The 17,906-nt window shown below is 48.2% G+C and overlaps 3 protein-coding genes across 6 annotated transcripts; 2 read left to right on the top strand and 1 right to left on the bottom strand.

Annotated features, from left to right (window-relative positions):
* Positions 1-5,156: 5,156 nt before the first annotated feature.
* LOC4337263 (uncharacterized) lies at positions 5,157-6,467 on the top strand. Its single transcript, XM_015779867.3, has one exon. It carries the CDS (start codon positions 5,238-5,240, stop codon positions 6,393-6,395), a length of 1,158 nt encoding a protein of 385 aa, XP_015635353.1. The 5' UTR covers positions 5,157-5,237; the 3' UTR covers positions 6,396-6,467.
* Positions 6,468-7,110: 643 nt separating this feature from the next.
* LOC4337262 (triacylglycerol lipase OBL1) lies at positions 7,111-10,637 on the bottom strand. Of its 4 annotated transcripts, XR_010740659.1 has the most exons (6): positions 10,218-10,637; positions 9,925-10,152; positions 9,044-9,819; positions 8,062-8,556; positions 7,833-7,990; positions 7,256-7,715 (listed from the first exon to the last, which is right to left on the bottom strand). XR_010740659.1 is itself a non-coding variant. In XM_015778238.3 (4 exons), exons 1-4 carry the CDS (start codon positions 10,498-10,500, stop codon positions 7,458-7,460), a joined length of 1,389 nt encoding a protein of 462 aa, XP_015633724.1. In that variant the 5' UTR covers positions 10,501-10,637; the 3' UTR covers positions 7,111-7,457. The 4 variants fall into 4 exon arrangements, 1 of the variants encoding a protein (XP_015633724.1); XR_010740658.1 differs by having other exon boundaries at positions 7,111-7,715; positions 8,062-9,819; XR_010740657.1 differs by having other exon boundaries at positions 7,111-7,715; positions 7,833-8,556.
* A 1,553-nt stretch (positions 10,638-12,190) lies between these two features.
* LOC4337261 (farnesyl pyrophosphate synthase) lies at positions 12,191-16,105 on the top strand. Its single transcript, XM_015778565.3, has 12 exons — positions 12,191-12,837; positions 13,775-13,799; positions 13,892-14,007; positions 14,119-14,205; positions 14,311-14,427; positions 14,521-14,609; positions 14,697-14,748; positions 14,865-14,960; positions 15,035-15,079; positions 15,159-15,248; positions 15,367-15,438; positions 15,630-16,105. Exons 1-12 carry the CDS (start codon positions 12,532-12,534, stop codon positions 15,756-15,758), a joined length of 1,224 nt encoding a protein of 407 aa, XP_015634051.1. The 5' UTR covers positions 12,191-12,531; the 3' UTR covers positions 15,759-16,105.
* The last annotated feature ends 1,801 nt before the right edge of the window (positions 16,106-17,906 follow it).

Here is a 17,906-nt window from a genome sequence, read left to right as displayed (position 1 = left end):
CCTTGCAAGATTTGTGTCTGAACTGCCATTAAGTGTTGCATGTTGTTTTCCACATGAGGTGGGGAAGGGAGGCGTTCTTCTCCAGAATTGTGACTGGCAGTGCGGTGAGAGCGGTGAGACTGTTCCATCTCTGCATTACGGGAAACTGTGCGATGCGAGCGGCTGCTGCGGCGGGGTTGCTCAACTTCTGCGTTGCGGGAAGCAGTACGGTGCGAACGGTTGCTGTGGTGAGACTGCTCATTAGCTGACTCATGATTTTCTTCTGGCTCAACTCTACCATTTTCAAAACCAAAGCGGGCTGGTGCACGAGCTGCACGGCGGGGACGGCTAGCCATCTAAACTCCCAGAAGAGGGCGGGGTAAGAGTCAGATAGCACTTAGGAGGGCAAGGAGCAAAGTAATTAGCAACTCAGATAGCACACACTAGGCATAAACTGGATTTTTCAAATCATAAAGACACCTGATACAACGGGTGTGGACAAGTCACAGAGCTACGCCGAGCTTGACTGCGCGCACACCACCTAGGAGAACCAGACTACCAAACAACACCCACAACAAACACACGCACGCACTACCTCGCCACGACTCCAAAAGAGTTGGCGGTGGAACAAAAGGGCCTAACACACGGACGGCTGCTGAAGACTGCCTCCTCTACTCCTCGTCGGCCTGGCTGCCCCCTGTGGTCGGCTCCTCAGTCGAAGAAACGTCGATCGGCTGACGCGAAGGGACCGGCGGAACCTGTCGAGGGCCGGCAGCAGCACGGGCCGCTGGCGGTGGGGGAGCTGGGTAGTGAAAACGGAACACGGTGGAAGAACCAACAACACGCTTCCGCGCGGTGCGGATAAAGCGTGGGCCACGGCGGGAGGAAGCAACTGGGGTGTGTCCGGGGGTGTAGGAAGGGCTAACTGGGTGTGGGTAGGGGGAGTACACTGGTGAGTACGGCGCACGCGAGCTGGGGGAGCGCGGGCCACTGGGAGTGCGGGCAGAGCCGCGGGAGCTGTGGGAGGACAGGTGGCTGGCGTGGCAGAGGCGGCCTGAGTCCCAAGAGACAGTGTCAACTGAAGTGACACCCTCCTCGGCCAGACGGGCCTCCAGGGCGGCGTAGCGGCGGGCAAGGGAGCGGTAAGCCTCCAGGAGTAGGTCGTGCTGAGTGGCCTGAGCCTCCGAAAGCTCAACCATGCGAGTCAGCACTGGCTGAGACTCGCTGTACGGACAAGGGTACCTGGCGTCTGAGTGGCCAGAAGGAAGGCGTGGAAGCTGCCGGAAGGCGGAGCCCCCGAGACGGTGGCTGTAGTCGTGGGCCAGGCGACGAAGCGCAGTCCAGGAGAGGTCCTGGTACGCGATCTGGAGAGTGGGCCTGGCCACGGTGAAGTGGTGTGGACGAAGGCCAGCTCCGTGTATACCTCCACGGGGGTAAAGGTACACAGAGAGCTCACAGTGAGGGGGAACACGGTCCACGGAGTACCCCGTGTACTCGGGACACGAGAAGCCAAGGAAACGGGCGAGGTCACGAAGCTGAGCGACGTGGTGACCCTCACCAAAACCGTGGGAGCTGAAGCTGGCGTTCACTGCCATCTACAATTTTGAAAAAGGGAGAAAGGATCAGTAACCATTTTTAGAAACAAACTATTGAAAATAAAGAAAACAAAAGAAACCTTAGCTTTTCGCAAGTAGTTTTGAACTTAGTATCCTTAGGGTCGTCCTAGGCGTCGGGTTTCGTCCTAGGGCCAAGCTTGTGCTCTGATACCATCTCTTGTCACGCCCCGAACTAGTACCGACCGGAACTAGCCCGTGACGCTCCAAATTAACCTGTTAATCGATACCAGTCCCAGGAAATAGTGCTGGTATCACAGGGAGACAGAATATCACAGCAACAGAAGTCTCTTTATTATAGAGTAGAAGTACAGTCATGTTGGGCTGCGGACAGATCCCGAGCTCACAACTGCATTACAAAAGGAAAGCGGAAGCCAGGACTTGGACCAATCATTACAGGCGCGACTTGGGAACTAGGCCGAAACCCTAAAACTCATCGTAGCCGGCTTGCTCCTGGAAGAACTCCTCATCAGCCGGATCCGCTTCATCTTCTTCAGCAACTGGGGGGGATTATTTATATAGAGCAAGGGTGAGTACGGGAGTACTCAGCAAGCCAAGGGAATTAAGTGTTTAATGCAGGCTTCAAGGGAAGGCTGTTGTTTTTGCAATTGATTTTATTTGAACTCTTTTCTGAAAACAACTAAGTGAGTGCTTCTCAAACGACTCGGATGAGACAGAGCGTCTCGTCCGGTCGGAGTATGTGCAAATGTATCAGTCTTTAGAATTGAAACAAGGTTGGCACCCGGCCAACAACTTTTCAAACGGCCACCCGGGCCAACAACTTTTCAAACGGCCACCCGGGCCTAGCTGATCCCATCAGCTGCTGAATCTTTCAAACATCGAACCCCTTTCCACAACAGCAATTTCACAAGCAGTAGTCAAACAAAACTACGCTAGGAATCACCTCACATCCGCCCATGACCGTGGGCACGGCTGTTCGAACAGTTTGTTAACCTCTGCAGAGGGGGTACACTTTACCCACACGACATTACTAACCCGGATCACCCAGCCCGTGGGGATCAGCCACGTCGGGAGACCTCCAAGCTTTCATGACAAGGCATTTCCAAAGCCGACACAGGTTTACCATATGCCGACGAGAGGGGTCCCAGACCAACAGCAGGTTAGGTCCCAGACCATACTGTGCCAGGAAGCCCAGGGGTCCTCCCCGACACCACCCCGGCGAATCCACATGTCTCTCGGCATCAAGGCTCCCCTGATAAGCTAGTTACTCAGCCAGGGGTGTCCCATTCCACCCATGTGGTCGTACTTGTCTTATGTTTGGATGAAATTCCAAGGAAACGGTCCTTAAGTGCAAGAGCGGGAAACCGTACACCCGGTACGTTCCCCGGTCCGCGGTTTTGGAAATTCATTTAGTTCGCAAGCACCGACCCAGGTGTCGGGTTTTCCAAGTCTCTTGTAAAACCCAAGTTTTACCCAAGTTGTTTTTCAGATTTTAAGTTTGAAGGCGTCCGTCGATACTCGCACTGGGTGCACGAATATCGAGACGCAACTGGATGGTTACAAGGGGACATGGTATAACAATTATCAAAGGAAGGATCAAATGCAACAAACTAGGTAGGTCCGCCAATCTGCCTTGCAGACGGGACAACAGATTAAGTGCGATCCTATCAATGCATAATATTTTTCAAGCAACATAATTAAATTCAAATATAGGCTCAAGATGTTCAAAGGTGGCTTGCCTTGCTCGAGATCTGGAGCTTGATCCTCGAAATCCTCGCACTGCGGGTCTTCGGGCTCCGGAACTACACGCGAAACGGAACAACTCAACAAACGGCGAAAATAAAGCCCTATTACTGACCTCTAAGCGTGCCATTAGGTAGATCTCGAGATTTGGGGAGTTTTGGAAGTTGAACGGAGTCAAACGGATTTACGGTGGGGAAGATATTGAATTTCTAAGATTATTGGATTTTTGGTCTAAAGGAAAATGATTTAATTAAATCCTTTTTGGAAGAGATAAAGAGAAGAAAAAGGGAGAGGGAGGGAATATAAACATCCCTCGGGCGGCTAGGGCGCGGCCCGAGAGAAAGGACGGCTCGGCCGAGCTTAACGGGCCGGCCGGCCCAAGAAGGCGGCCCAGAGCGGCCCAAGACGCGCGCGCGCGGAGGAAGGAGAGAGAGTCCGGTGGACCGGGCTCACCACGCGCGGTCCCGGGTGGGACCCGCTTGTCAGCGGCTCGGCTCACCGTGCGGCGGGAGCACGCGGCGCGGCGCTAGGGTGGAGGATGGACGTGGTGCACGCACGCGGTTCGCGGTGGACGCAGGTGCGGCGGGCCCACGCGCAACCTCACGGCTCGCGGTGGAACGCGCGCACGGGGAGGGACTGACCGGGGTCGGCCCGTCCCGACCTCGGCTGAGCTGGCGCCGACGTGGCGCCTACGTGGCTGCCACGTGGGCTGGCGGGAGGTAGACGACGACCCAGCCGCGAATGGACGGCGTGCGGCGGCGGCGAGCGGCAGAGCGAACCACGGCGATACGGGCGAAAGCGAGCACACCGGGCGGTTGTTTGTGATGAGGGGAGGGAGAGAGGGAGAGAGGGAGCGCGCCGGGGGAGAGAGAGCGAGAGAGAGAGAGAGAGAGAGCGCGCCGGGGAGAGGAGAGGGCCGGGGGAGAGGAGAAGATGGGCCGAGAGAATTTCGGCCCATCAACCCCGGGGGAGGCAAAATAGACTTTTGCGGAGGAATTTGATTTGGAGGGATTTGGATTCGGAATTGAACTCGACGATAGATCGGGGATTGAGATCTTGAGATGGCACGGACACTAGACAACAAGCAAAGAAACAAATTTCGCAATTAGGGTTTTTAGGAGATAATTTTCCCGCTAGGCGCCACGACGGAACGGGCGCTACAGGTTTGGTGTGTTTCGCTTTATTTTAGACTACACTCTTTTAGAGTGCTTCTTTTAGAGTGCTAGATTGTAATAATTGGCTGTAGCTCTTTTGAGCAAATGTCAGGATGTTTCATTCCATTATCTTAAAAAAAATAGCGTGGTATCACTGGAAAAAAATACCTTTACCTATTGCAATGCACGGATATTTTTTTTTGTAACATCATATATAGAAGTCGCATGAAAAAAACTGGAAATAGCTAGCTGTTTAAGTCTTGTGTATTGAACATGTCTTTGAGTAGTAAATCTGTATGGGACACCAGCTGCTCGCGGACAGGGTGCGAACACGAGATGACTTAATTTGGGTGGCACGTTAGCACCAAATCGATACATATGTAATTTTGGGACTTACATTGTAAATACACTAAAATTACATATATAATTTAGGGACTTACAATGTAAATATATGCCGACTATTTTTTGATGAAAAATATGACGCCATAAATATAGCTACACCCATCACCATGTGCATCAGACGAATCAAAAACGGGAAATACGTATACGATGGGACGGGAGCTAGCGTATGCACGATCGATGTGGATGAGTGGATCACGTTCATGACTCATGACCAAGAGTCCGAAGAAAACACGAAAAGAAAGCAGCATAATAATACGCGGCATGCAACACATATATAACAGAGAGAAAAAAAACAGAGAGAGAGAGCTCTCTCCCTCGAATTCTCGACCGATCCTGCACGCCGTAAAGTGCGCTGGTGTTGAACGATCGATCGAGAAAGCAAAAGATGGAGGCGGATGCGACGACGGCGGCGCAGGGACGACGACGGGACGATCGCTGGTCGTCCCTCCCGTTCGACATGCTCGTGCTCGTCGTCGACCGGCTCGGCTGGTCCAACCACCCGAGCTTCGCCCTGACGTGCCGCCACTGGCGCTCCGCCGTGTCGCCGTTCTACCCGGCGTGGATCACCCCGCTCCTCCTCAGCTCCGCCGACGTCGGCGTCGCCAACGCCAGCTACTACAGCCCGTACTTCCACAGGAGCTTCGAGGTCGACGGCTGCACGCTCAACGTGCCGCCCGAAGCCAATCTCTGCTGCTCCAACGGACGACGCCTCACGCTGTGCCTGCCTAAGCTGGTCCTGCAAACCGATCTCGTCACCGGCGCCGTCGACGAGCTACCGGAGATGCCGTTCTACTGGTTCAACTTCATCGTCTACGACGACGCCGACCGGAGGATGTACTGCGTCAACACGATCTTCGTGGTGCGGCTCGCCCGCGCGATTCAAGACGAGGACGGCGAGTGGGGGCCATGGGACCTGACGGAGTTCAACGTCGAGGAAGGAGCACAGCTTCAGGCCTCGCCGATCAGCAACCCGGTGCTCCATGGTGGCCTGCTGTACGTTCTTGGTGAAGACGGGAAGCTGGCGGTGTATGATCCGTGCAACCACGATGATAATTTCAAGGTTGTTGATAAGCTTAAGGGATTTGGGATTGAGCATGATCGCGTTGACAGCTACCTGTTCGAGTCTGATCAAGGTGAGCTCATGGCTGTCCTCGTCGGCTACACTGGTACGCCTGTCCATGTCCTCAAACTCAATGAGGAGACAATGGAGTGGGAGAAGATGGAATCCTTGGATGGACGGGCATTGTTCACCGGAACATACACGACAATGATGAGAAAAACCAAGCTTAAGTCGATGCAGAACAAGGTTTTCCTCCCGAGGTTGTATGAGTGGCCTAAGACCATTCATGTTGACCTTGTTATTCGTGATGGCGAACCAGCATTTATACCAAAGTCACACTCGCAATATAGCATCGAGAAGATCACCTCTAATACGAGTATTTGGTCCTATAAAGTTGGGCAGCAGGAAGAAGCAAGAAAGTTTTGGGGATCGGAGAAGGTAGACTATAGTATATGGGTCGATTTTAGTACTAATTTACAATAATTATAGGATAATTAATTATATGTACGGAAGATTATAGTAAGAGACAGTAAAGAGAAGATACTATTGAACTCATAGTGGTTTTTTTTTTCTCATATTTGCAAACATGTCTACATATGAGAATTGCTGTTTATGAGAGGTATGAGAACAACTCGTCGATGCTTTCTTACAGTAGCCCCGGTTCTTTAAAAAACCGGGGCTAAAAAGCACTTTTAGTCCCAGTTTATAAGTTTAGAGGTATTTTTTTTATTTTTAATCCTGGTTGGTAACACCAACAAGAACTAAAAATCATTTTTAGTCCCGGTTCAATAACTGTCAGGCCATGTCAGGCATCGAGCGAACTATAGTCTCCATTGGTGATACCAACTGGGACTAAAGATCATATCTTTAATCCCGGTTGATATTGGAAATAAATATCTCTCTCCCACGTCTCTCTCTCATAACCGGGATTATAGTGGGTTATGAACCGTGATTGAAAGTGGGTTAGAAACCGTGATTGAAGATCATTTCTCTAGTAGTGATAGTAGTATTGTAATTAATTGCGCTCACGAGAAGACTTGTGTGCACATGTTGTCTCAACCTTAATAAAATCATGCTAAAAGCCCGTCTATAAATGATGCATATAAAATTCAAGAAAACTACGATTTAAACTCTAGCGAGGGAAGTTATATACCCACAACTTCAACACCACTACGGCTCTACCCAAAAAATGTTGGAATGAGTGAGAAACGAAAACAAGAACTTCAATTATTTATCTTCTCATAGTTATACTAGTAGTACTTGTCCCAGTACATCAAATGCTTACAAGTCACAACTCACAAGCATATCACTTATCACTACATGTTTATTCAGTAGAAGCAGAATTAGTCGCGACAACATACAGTTGCACCCGTAATTAATTACTACCAGTACGTACGTCACATTACAGTTACACAAGTGACAAGTCCCATAGCCTGCTCGATGCAGTCGTCATCTGCCATTATATTGCAGTTGCAATCTCTCATCCAAGTTTGATGCCTGCAGCTGCAGTCTCTGCAGCATTGCATTCAGAAACTCGATACATCGTCACATGTCCTTGGGAATGTTCGAGCCGGCGAGCGTGACGGCATTGACGTAGTCCTGCACCCTGTGGAACGGCAGGCCAGGCAGCGCCACCGCCGCCGCCCTCGCCGCCATCAGCAGCCACCCTTCCCGGCAGTAGGCGCTCCTCCAGTACCCCAGGTACGCGCTCCGGGCCAGCTCCCACGCCGCGTTGATGCGGCTCGTCGCGAACTCCGCCGCCGACGACGACGAGCTCCCATCTCCCGGCAACTCCTTCACCACCTGCATAAGTTACACGTACAGCACGATTGATGAGCAATATTCAGAGATCGTGTCATGGAAGGGGACATGCATGCAGCAACAAGATCTTTCATGAAGAACAGCAACCAAATGTACAACCTTCAGACAGGACATTGCAGATAACTGCAGAACAGAAGAAGATTGTATTCCGTTTAATTTTCATTTGGTTTCATTCAGACGATGATAACGAATCTTGGGGCTGAATTCAGGTACAACTCTGGCTCAGTGGTTCTCGTTGAATTTCCCTACATCAATCACTATCCACCACACTTCATTTATCTACTCATCACTACATCTGAAGCATACAACCAGAAATTTGTGTCCTTACATCAGCAATGAGATTATTCAGGCCACCATCAAGACTGCCTGCCTGCATGTACTAGTGTCATAAGAACCGAACAAAAGCTCACTTTCACTGGATTCTCTGTCTGGATTGTTCATACGATGTGCTTGCTGTACCACTCAAAATGAACACAAAATCTGAAAGAAATTTCTTTACCGTATAGCTAAATTTACCAAGCATTCTTTGGGGCCAACCGGTCAACATCAGTACATCACCCGTTTCTGATTTGTCTGTCTAAACCATTCGTCTTATATAAAAATTTAGTGTAAATTTATAAAAATATAAATTAATGTTAGAGTTTCTTTGATGATAAAACAAGACACAATAAAATAAATAACATTTATATATTTTTTAATAGAATGAATAGTTAAATGTCACGATAAAAGTTAACGGTGTCATATATATATATATATATATATATATATTAAAAAATGGAAGGAGTATATGTTATAGATGAGTATCGGGAAACTGTTTTAATCCCTCGAGGGGATATCCCCTCGTTCTTTGCATGTCACTTAAATGGTTATAAAAAAATTTGGAAAAAATTGGGAAGGTGTATTAACATGTGATATAACACTCCACAAACATGCAATTTCTACATCTCGTAACGAAAAAAACAAATTGAACCGCAGCTAGTTAACGTATATTCAGAGTCAAATTTGTTTTTTTCGTTGCGAGATGTAGAAGTTGAATTTTTACTTGCATGTTTGTGGAGTGATATATCACATATTAATACATCTTCTTAAATTTTTTCAAATTTTTTCATAACCATTTGAGTGACATGCAAACAACGAGCGAATATCCCCTCGAGGGATCAAAATCCTCTTCCATGAGTATCAACTAACCTAGAATTTTATTACCGTATCCTACACCAAAAAACGAACATCTATTGCCTTTGATCCAACAGATCGGTTTTTTCTATACTACATTGGGTTAAAATTAACCTGTTTAAGCCTGAATATAATACCTCGAGTACCAATGTATCAGAAGCTGGTATATACGTGCTTGTAAAAGCATGCATTGATCAATATATGATCAGAAGGAGAAAAAAAAATGAACGTTTTTCTGAAGGAAATATAACCAGACAGTGATCAAGCTAGAGAAGAGAGGCATGGATGTTCACCTTGAGGTTGTATAAGCTGTCGAAGTGGAGGCGGATGCCGAAGTGGAGGAAGTGCGCGGCGGAGCTCTCGTGCGGAAGGCGCGGCAGCGGGTCGTCGCCGTAGGTGATCCGGAAGTGCCTCTTCCTCGGCCTGTCCAGGTTCCTCTCGGCGAACATGGCGAGCATGGCGTCGCCGACCCGCGGCTGCCCGAAGGTGTACACGCCGGCGAGCCGGTCCAGCGCCGCCTTCTCCTTGTGGTACGCCAGCACCGTCGCGAACAGCACCGCCAGCGCGCCGCCGGAGCCATGCCCGGCGACCAGCACCCTCGCCCTGCCGTTCGCCTCCAGCAGCCGCTTCACGGCGTCGCGGATGGCGTAGTAGGCGTGCACCCGCTGCGGCTTGCCCTTCACGTGCTCCACCCACTTGGGCCACCCGATGTTCCGCTGCGCGCCCAGCGCGTGCGTGTACGCCGCGTGCGCGCGCCCCAGCCGCGGGATCTTGTACCACGACGGGTCCACGTCGGCGCACCACCGCGCCACGTCCAGCGCCGGCGTGCCCCGGAACGCCACCACCACCAGCTCCGCGTCCGCCGCCTTGTCGCAGAACACGAACGCCTGCGCCGTGTACGCGTTCTCGAACTCTGCACAATACAACAAACACCACACGCATAACATCAAACACGTTGCGTGCGTGCGCCGGTGCGCGCATGGAGCTGTACAGAACCTGTCCTTGATGCTGTGCTTACCGTTCCAGCAGTTGAAGAACTGGACGAACTCCATCTGCCAGCGGCGGGTGACGACGTCGCGGATGAACGCCTCGTTCTCGTACGCCACCTTGGACGCCATGACGCAGAGCGCGGCGTGGTACCGGCTGTCCGCCGGCGTGATGCTCCTCTCCAGATCAACCCTCGGGTCGATGAGCCCGGTGATTGATCGGTACGACGCCGACTTCCGATCAGGATACTCCATTCTCCCTGCACCAACACACAATTAGGGTTAACTATCCGAGACATCCATGCAAGCTAGTGTCACCACTGACCATGGAGGACGTTGCTGGCGAGGTTGAGGGCGAACTCGAGCGCGCCGCCGAGGACGGCGACGAGGGGGCCGACTAGCGAGAGGAGGAAGAGCTGCAGGAGGAGGTTGAGGAAGATGGAGAGGCGGCGCCGGAAGCTGTGGAGCTCGGTGCTGGTGAAGCAGTCGACGGCCTTGTTCCGGCCGACCTTGGGGGAGAAGAGGAGGTGCAGGAGCTCGTACGCGCCGGCCCTGTCAGGGCGCAGCACCATGTAGTCATTGCTGAAGCAGTAGTCGAGCTTGCTCATGGCGGCGAGAACTCGATCGATCGATTGCTAGTAGAGCTCGTCGTCGTCAATGGCTATGGATGACAAGTCGACGACGACGACGACGACGACTCCAGATATCTATCTAGCATTCTCGCTACCTCTCCGCTATGCAGGCCGAGTAAAATAAATTAAATGGCGTTCACAAAATAAAGCTGTGGACTGTAACATTTTTTCGGATGAGTAGCCATGACTGATTAGAAGATCTCTGAAATCTGAAAAAAAAATGTTCACATATTTCATTGGCTCTGGAGCATCTCTTCTCGTATGTTCGATGGATATCTTGCGACAATTTGTTTGTGGTTTACTGTAGACTAGTTTTTTGTGGCAGTGAGATAGTCACTTGTTTTTGTTCCAAGATTCAGGATAACCGATCGAGCTATCCGGTGTACAGTTGTAGTGCTATTACTTTCATCTTGCAATATACGAGCATCTTTCCTATCCTTGAGAAGGTATCATGAGGTACGAGATATCATGAGGTACCAATGTAATCTAACCGTTGATTTAGCACGGTACGATCGGACTAACAAAAATAAGGTCTCTCTTCATCATCCGTGCCGGCCAGGGACGTCACGCATCGAGGTAGCCACGTCGTTGCGCATCGAGGCCGCCGCCGCCGCCGCGCATCCAGCCCGTTGCCATCGTCGCCCATCGAGGCCGCCGCCGCCGTCGTGCATCCAGCCGGCCGCCGCCGTCACGCATCGACCCCGCCGCCGCCGTCACACATCGACCCCGCCGCTGTTGTCGCGCATCCAGCCGCCCACCGCCGCCGTCGCTCATCCAGGCGCCACCGCCGTCCCCCTCGAGCCTGCCGTCACGCTGCTGCTCTCCTGAGGAGTTTTTTTCTCTCGTGAAACAAACAAAAGGACAGAAATACCCTCCCGCCCATGGTACCGCTTCAATGGGGAGGTGCAGTACCATGAGGTACGGATGATTTCTGACCGTTGAATGATGCCAGATCAACAGTTAGAATTTGGTACTGCACAACCTAAAGAACAGTAAAAAAACCTCGCAGTATAAGCTCAAAAACGGGTCAATGCCGGGCATTTACAATGACTGAAAACGATTGCAAAATTGACTCGAGTAGTTTTGTATGAAACGATTCGAATAATTCTGATTCAGATTGGTGACACTAACTACTTTTGAAGTGGTTGCCAAGCGTAGAAAGATTGGCGCCGTGCTCGTACTTGAATTATTATATGCTTTTGGAACTTTGTTGCTTTGATTATGTGATGTAGCGAATGCCCGAAAAGGATAACGCTACCTAGATGCTTCGCTGCTATGAGTCATATATAGCACCCATATATGTTTGAAGGTTCAGTATTCAGAAGTCCTATATACTACAAACGTTCAGGATTATTCAGAGATGTTCTATACTACAAAAGGGGGAAATTTGATGGAAACAGTGAAATAAAATACTAGCTGATCAGAATTATAACTGAATTCAATTTTGAAAAATATAAATTCATGGCATGGATTGATTGGAGCCGAGAATGAGAAAGGATGACACGTTCGTTCACCTGAACTCTGAAATCTGAAGCCTGATCAAAACCTGAAGTAGTCTCTTCTCAATATTCAGAAAAAAAAGAGCTGCATTTTTTTTTATGGCTGATGTAGCGATCGGCCGCATCAAAATCTGAGGCTAAAAGCCACCGGGATATGCTGCGTCCACGGAGACGACAGATGCATCCTCCGCATACACTTCAGATTTGCTATGATCACTGACACTGACACGAACGAACACTCGTTCTTGCGTGCTGCACCACTCGGTCGCAGATGCTTCTCGCGCGCCGCGAGCTGAATTTTTCTTTTGTTGGCTAGCTCACCTGCAGCCAACGCCACTCGCTCGCCGCGATCGATCTATCCACGTACTGATCACCAGCGGTTAAAACCCCCAAACACATCAGCAGCAGCCTCCGTCATCTCCACGCAGAGATTGATCAAACTCGTCAGTTAATCACCAGTTGGAACAAGATCGCATCAGAGTTTCCGGAAAACTGTTGGTATAATTTGATGGGGGCGCTGGCGGCGTCGATCGCGTCGCACCTGCCGTCGGGGGTGTCGGCGGCGGTGGCGGCGCTGGCGGCGAGCCCGGGGGAGGTGGTGAGGAGGGCGGCGGGGCTGGAGGACGAGCTCCGGGAGCTTCTCCGGCTGAACGGCGGCGGGCGCGGGCGGGGCGGCGCGGCGGCGGAGCAGGGGCAGGGCGAGCAGACGAGGGACAGGTTCGTGCGCGCGTACGAGCGGCTCAAGAGTGAGCTGCTCAACGACCGAGCCTTCAACTTCGACTTCACTGAGGAGACCAGGCAGTGGGTCGCCAAGGTACGTCTTACTCTCTCTATACCTAATGAACACGATTAATTGCAAGTTTATTACTGTACAACATACATGTGGTTTGGATTAAATCATGCTTGATCCATGGATCGTTAAGGTTTAGATGCAGATTTAACTCGGTTTTCATTTGCATTTTTTTTTCAAACTGTTAAACAGTGTGTTTTTTTAAAACTTTTTATATAAAAATTGCTTTAAAATATCAAATAAATTTATTTTAAGTTTAAAATAACTAAAGCTCAATTAATTGATTTTTTTTCGTTTTGTGTGCTCTGACTTTATCTCCATCTTAATTTCTCCCAAACACTGTGCATACATAGTTCTGTCACGGACAAATGTCAAAATTTCAAACCTAACTTTAAACTCCATGATGGGGTTTTTCACCCCAAGTATATTTTTTAGCATTAGTTTTTTAACTATAAATAATACATACTTTGACCAATAACATCTATAAAAGTAAGATGCTTTAAATAAAAAGAGTTGTATATTATGATAGTTTGTTTAATGATAAATCTAGTAACATCAATTTTATATTATTGATCTTTTTTATTTTTTTTGCTATTAAATAGTCAAAGTTAAAAATGATTGACTTAGCACTATTATGAACATGCTTATACTTTGAGACGGGGACATTATAAAATATTTTTGGTTGCTTAATTCATATGGCTTCTCTATACGCATCAAATTCACATTGATGGTTATGCCTGTCAAGATGAGTTCTTTAACTGTTCTTGGTACTAGTACCACTGAAAAAATGGTTCTTTTGTTTGTAACTTCTATGTTCAATACTTCAATCTAATCAAACCTGCAGAAATATTTTAACCTTGATGGTTTGTTTGGTAAAATACTTTTATATGGTGTTATCTCCGTTGTTTCTGACGAAAATGGAAATGTAATGCGTCCTCTGTTGTTTTCTTTGCTGTTGCAGATGATGGACTACAACGTGCCAGGAGGTGAGCAAGCTAGCATCCATGCCCATGCAGAATTGATCTGGCCCTGCTGCCCTGAAAGCTAAGCTGACATGTCTCGTGACGTTTTTCTGAAGGGAAACTGAACCGTGGGCTCTCGGTGGTGGACAGCTACATGCTGCTGAGACAAGGAACCGAGGTTGACGACGAGGATTTCTACCTCGCCTGCGTGCTCGGTTGGTGCGTCGAATGGGTAAACAACACCGTCATCCCTGCCCAATCACTAGCGAAACAAAACTCTGTTGTGTCAGTCTGTCAGATCTTGGTACTATTCATCATGAATTTTGGTGCCTGAATTCTGCAGCTGCAAGCGTCAGCCCTTGTGCTCGATGACATCACGGACAACGCCTACACGAGGCGAGATAACCTCTGCTGGTACAAGCTACCAACGGTGCGATCCATTTCTTGCTGTGTTCTCTTTGTGGTAGATCTGAATCTCTGTCCTGAGAATGATTGATTAACTGAAAAATGTTCGTGTAATTGACAATTTTGTCAGGTTGGCATGTCTGCTATAAACGATGGTGTGCTGCTCAAGTGCCATGTCCAGGCAATCATCAAGAGATACTTCAAGGAGAAGTTCTACTTCCTGGACCTCATGGAGCTATGGAACGAGGTAATTGGAGGGCCTGAACAAACACAAAACTTGTTAGGATTTCATCTTTAATTGGCATATATTGCTCAGTTTTGATCTTGTTTTTTGGGACAGATAGGCTTGCAGACTGCCATGGGGCAGATGCTGGATCTCATCACCACTCATACCGGCGCCAAGGATCTCGCCAGATACAGAATTCAGGGGTATGCATGCAGTGTATAAGTAACTCTACTCAAGTTAAAATAGCATTAGTGATTTCTCTTAATTTGCTCCCAAATTGATTCTGCCAGGTACCGTCGCATTGTCAAGTACAAGACATCATACTATTCGTTCTACCTGCCGGTGAGTCTGAGCTTCAAACTGAACAGTTAAATGAATGATGAAATTCCTCTAGTTCTGAAAAGACAACTGTTTGTTGTAGTAGACCAGTAGTTCTGAATTTGTTTCCTTTTCATCAGGTTGCATGTGCATTACTCTTGAATGGCGCGAGATTGAGTGACTATGTTGAGCTGAAAAATGTACTTATCGAAATGGGCGTATACTTTCAGATACAGGTCCGTTTATACTTCCTAAATGGTTGTATTGTCCTCAACTTCATGATTAATTCTGACATAAATGCACTTCTCAGGATGACTACTTGGATTGCTTTGGTGACCCAGAAGTGATTGGCAAGGTACTTACATAAAAACTTGTCTTTACATTTTGTTTCTGCTGGTAAAATGCTCTGCTTTACTGAGCTCAATGTGGTACAGGTTGGAACAGACATTGAAGACTACAAGTGTTCCTGGCTAATAGTACAGGCTATGGAACTCGCCAATGAGAATGAGATGAAAATACTATATGTAAGAAAAACCACAATTTTTTTCTTCTATGCTATGATCTCTTCGGAGAAAGCAACCACAGATTTTTTCCAAGTACTAACTGCACATATATTTGCGTGTAAATTTGTTGATTTCTCAGGAGAACTACGGGAAGTCTGACCCAAAATGCGTAGCAGAAGTGAAGAGCGTTTACAGGGAGCTTGATCTTCAGGTACTACAACTCTTTCTAACCAGACTAGTTAGAAAGCATAATAAGATATGCAATGCCATGACCCTTTTAACAAGTTCATCTGGTTCTGTATTAGCCACCCTGATTGTTACTCGAAAGGTGAATTTTCCAACCACAGAAAAACGAGACATCTAACTGTGAACGTTTTTCTTGCTCCTTTATTACTTATGTAGGACATATTTTTGGAGTACGAGTCAAGAGTTTACAAGCACCTGGTTTCGACCATCGACGCCGAGACTGACCGTGCAATTCGGGATATTTTGAAGTCGTTTCTGAAGAAGATTTACAGGAGGAAGAAGTAGAAACACCTTTCCACAGTGGCTGCTTGAGTTCGGACACAACCGCTTGGCAAGTTGGACAGTTGGAGGATGCGATGCGCTACATTGAATGACATGCATATGCCCTCTGATACTGTTCACAAAAAAAATTGTAACTTCTGGAACTGGGAGAGGATACCGCCATGCACACATGTGGCTAAGTAAAAGAAGACATATGTATTGTGTTGCTATGTGACACTAATAATATGCAATAGAATGGTCTTCCGTAGTATGTGAAAAGAGTATGTTTTTTAATGTTAATTTGGTAATAAAATTTTTAGTACAATGGTATGTATGGTTGTAGATGTATAAATTCATCCATGTTGAGAGCATTGTTGGACCGGACATGGCAATCCATGAAGTGTTTTAGTTGGGTGGATGGGACGTTTTATTTTTTTAAGCATGAGATGAGCCAATCTTTTTTTTTTAATAAAACATATACTAATTATTCTTAATCTTATTCTAATCAATAATAGTTACTCCCTCCGGTTTAATAATTCTTAATGTTTTGGATAATGACATGGTCTTTAAAATATATCTTCTAAAATATATCTTTGTCTATATTTTGTTATTAAAATATACGCAATAAATTAATATTTTTTTACTTTTATTGTAGTACTTTATATGGCAAATATGCATATGTTGTTCTAATGCCTTAAAACTAAATAACTTTCCGTTCTGCTAAATTTGTGGCGCCACAATTTTACCTTGATTTCAGTCGATTCTTTGACCCACACGATTGACGCCGAGATTCGTGCTCTTGTACATAACCACCAGAAATACGATAACTTCACCGAGCAGATGTGTTACGTTGGGTACTGCTACATGCTCGTACACAGTTGCACATTGGTCAAAGTAAGAGACCGGACGAATGAGAACACGTAACGAGAGAGGGATAAAATAGTTAGTGTTATATAATTACTTCCTAATTACACTATAATTACATACTATTTACATATGTAATTTTAGAACTTACATATGTAATTTTGAGACTTACAGTGTAAATACATTGAAATTACATATGTAATTTTAGGGACTTACAATGTAAATATATTCTGACTATTTTTTCATGAAAAATATGGCGTCATATAGATAGATAGTCCCATAACTTTTAAGTTATTGATAGTCAAAGTTATAAAACCCTCTGCGCCAATTAGCATTGCGTTCATCCACCCTCGTTGAACCAAAACACATGTAAAATTAGGGGAGTAAGTTCACTTAGGTCCCTCTATTTATCGCCCAGTCTGATTTTCATCCCTGAGATGTAAAACCGGGTACGACTCGTCCCCCAACTTATGAAAACCGGACAAACGAGGTCCCTCGGCGGTTTTGGTTGACGTGGCGCCTACGTAACTAATTTGACTCGGTCTTCATCTGACGTGGCAATCCAATCAAAAAAATAATAAAACCCATGGGACCCACATGTCAGTTTTACACAAAATAATAAAAAATGGTGGGACCCACGTGGGCCCCATACGTCATCCTCACTCCTCCCTGTTCTCTCTATCCTCTCTCTCCCCTCTTCTCTCTATCCCTTCTCTCTATCCGGTCGATGGAGCGGGGCGAGCGGCGGCCGGCAGAAACGGGCGGGGCGGAGTGGCATCGGGCGTCGCGACGGACCTCACCGCGGCTCCACCTTGCCCAGCGAGTCGATGATGAGCGACAAGCTTCAGATGCTCAAGAGAGGGATGTGCCCCGTCATCGCCTCTCACGGCCCGACCGACCGCCTCGCCATCGTCGCCTTCTCTGGCGCCGCCAAGCGCCTCCTGCCGCTGCGCCGGATGACGCGCCAGATTGTCGACCGCCTCCGCCGCCCAGGGCCAGGAACAGCCGCAGGCCGTCTGCATTAGCGACGCGCTGCGCAAGGCCACCAAGGTGCTTGAGGACCGCCGCGACCGCAACCCGTCGCCACCGTCATGCTCCTCTCTGACACGCAGCAGCAGCAGGATGCGAGGAAGCCCGGCGCGGTCCGGCGCCCGCCAGCCGCCCCTCCGGACACGCGAGTCACGCACGTCTTGTGCGGCCACGGGCAGCAGGCGGCAGCCCTTGGCGGCGGTGGCGACGGCTCGGCGGTGAGTGTCTCCCTGGGCGAGAAGTACGCGGAGGATATTCGATTTGTTTGTATGATCCTAT

Source organism: Oryza sativa, chromosome 4 (genome assembly GCF_034140825.1).
Source record: "Oryza sativa Japonica Group chromosome 4, ASM3414082v1".
NCBI classification, from domain to species: Eukaryota; Viridiplantae; Streptophyta; class Magnoliopsida; order Poales; family Poaceae; genus Oryza; species Oryza sativa.
Note: the sequence above shows the minus strand (reverse complement) of the source record. Positions and strands in the feature narration are given on the sequence as shown.

What these genes read in the sequence shown, in the direction of transcription:
- LOC4337263 (XM_015779867.3), top strand. Translation starts at nt 5,238, where the DNA reads ATGGAGGCGGATGCGACGACGGCGGCGCAGGGACGACGACGGGACGAT.
- LOC4337262 (XM_015778238.3), bottom strand. Translation starts at nt 10,500, where the DNA reads ATGAGCAAGCTCGACTACTGCTTCAGCAATGACTACATGGTGCTGCGC. An exon ending in CGCCAGCAACGTCCTCCATG is followed by an intron (nt 10,153 to 10,217) that starts GTCAGTGGTGAC and finishes GTGTTGGTGCAG; the next exon opens with GGAGAATGGAGTATCCTGAT. An exon ending in GTTCTTCAACTGCTGGAACG is followed by an intron (nt 9,820 to 9,924) that starts GTAAGCACAGCA and finishes TGTATTGTGCAG; the next exon opens with AGTTCGAGAACGCGTACACG.
- LOC4337261 (XM_015778565.3), top strand. Translation starts at nt 12,532, where the DNA reads ATGGGGGCGCTGGCGGCGTCGATCGCGTCGCACCTGCCGTCGGGGGTG. An exon ending in GCTGGTACAAGCTACCAACG is followed by an intron (nt 14,206 to 14,310) that starts GTGCGATCCATT and finishes CAATTTTGTCAG; the next exon opens with GTTGGCATGTCTGCTATAAA. An exon ending in ACTATTCGTTCTACCTGCCG is followed by an intron (nt 14,749 to 14,864) that starts GTGAGTCTGAGC and finishes CCTTTTCATCAG; the next exon opens with GTTGCATGTGCATTACTCTT.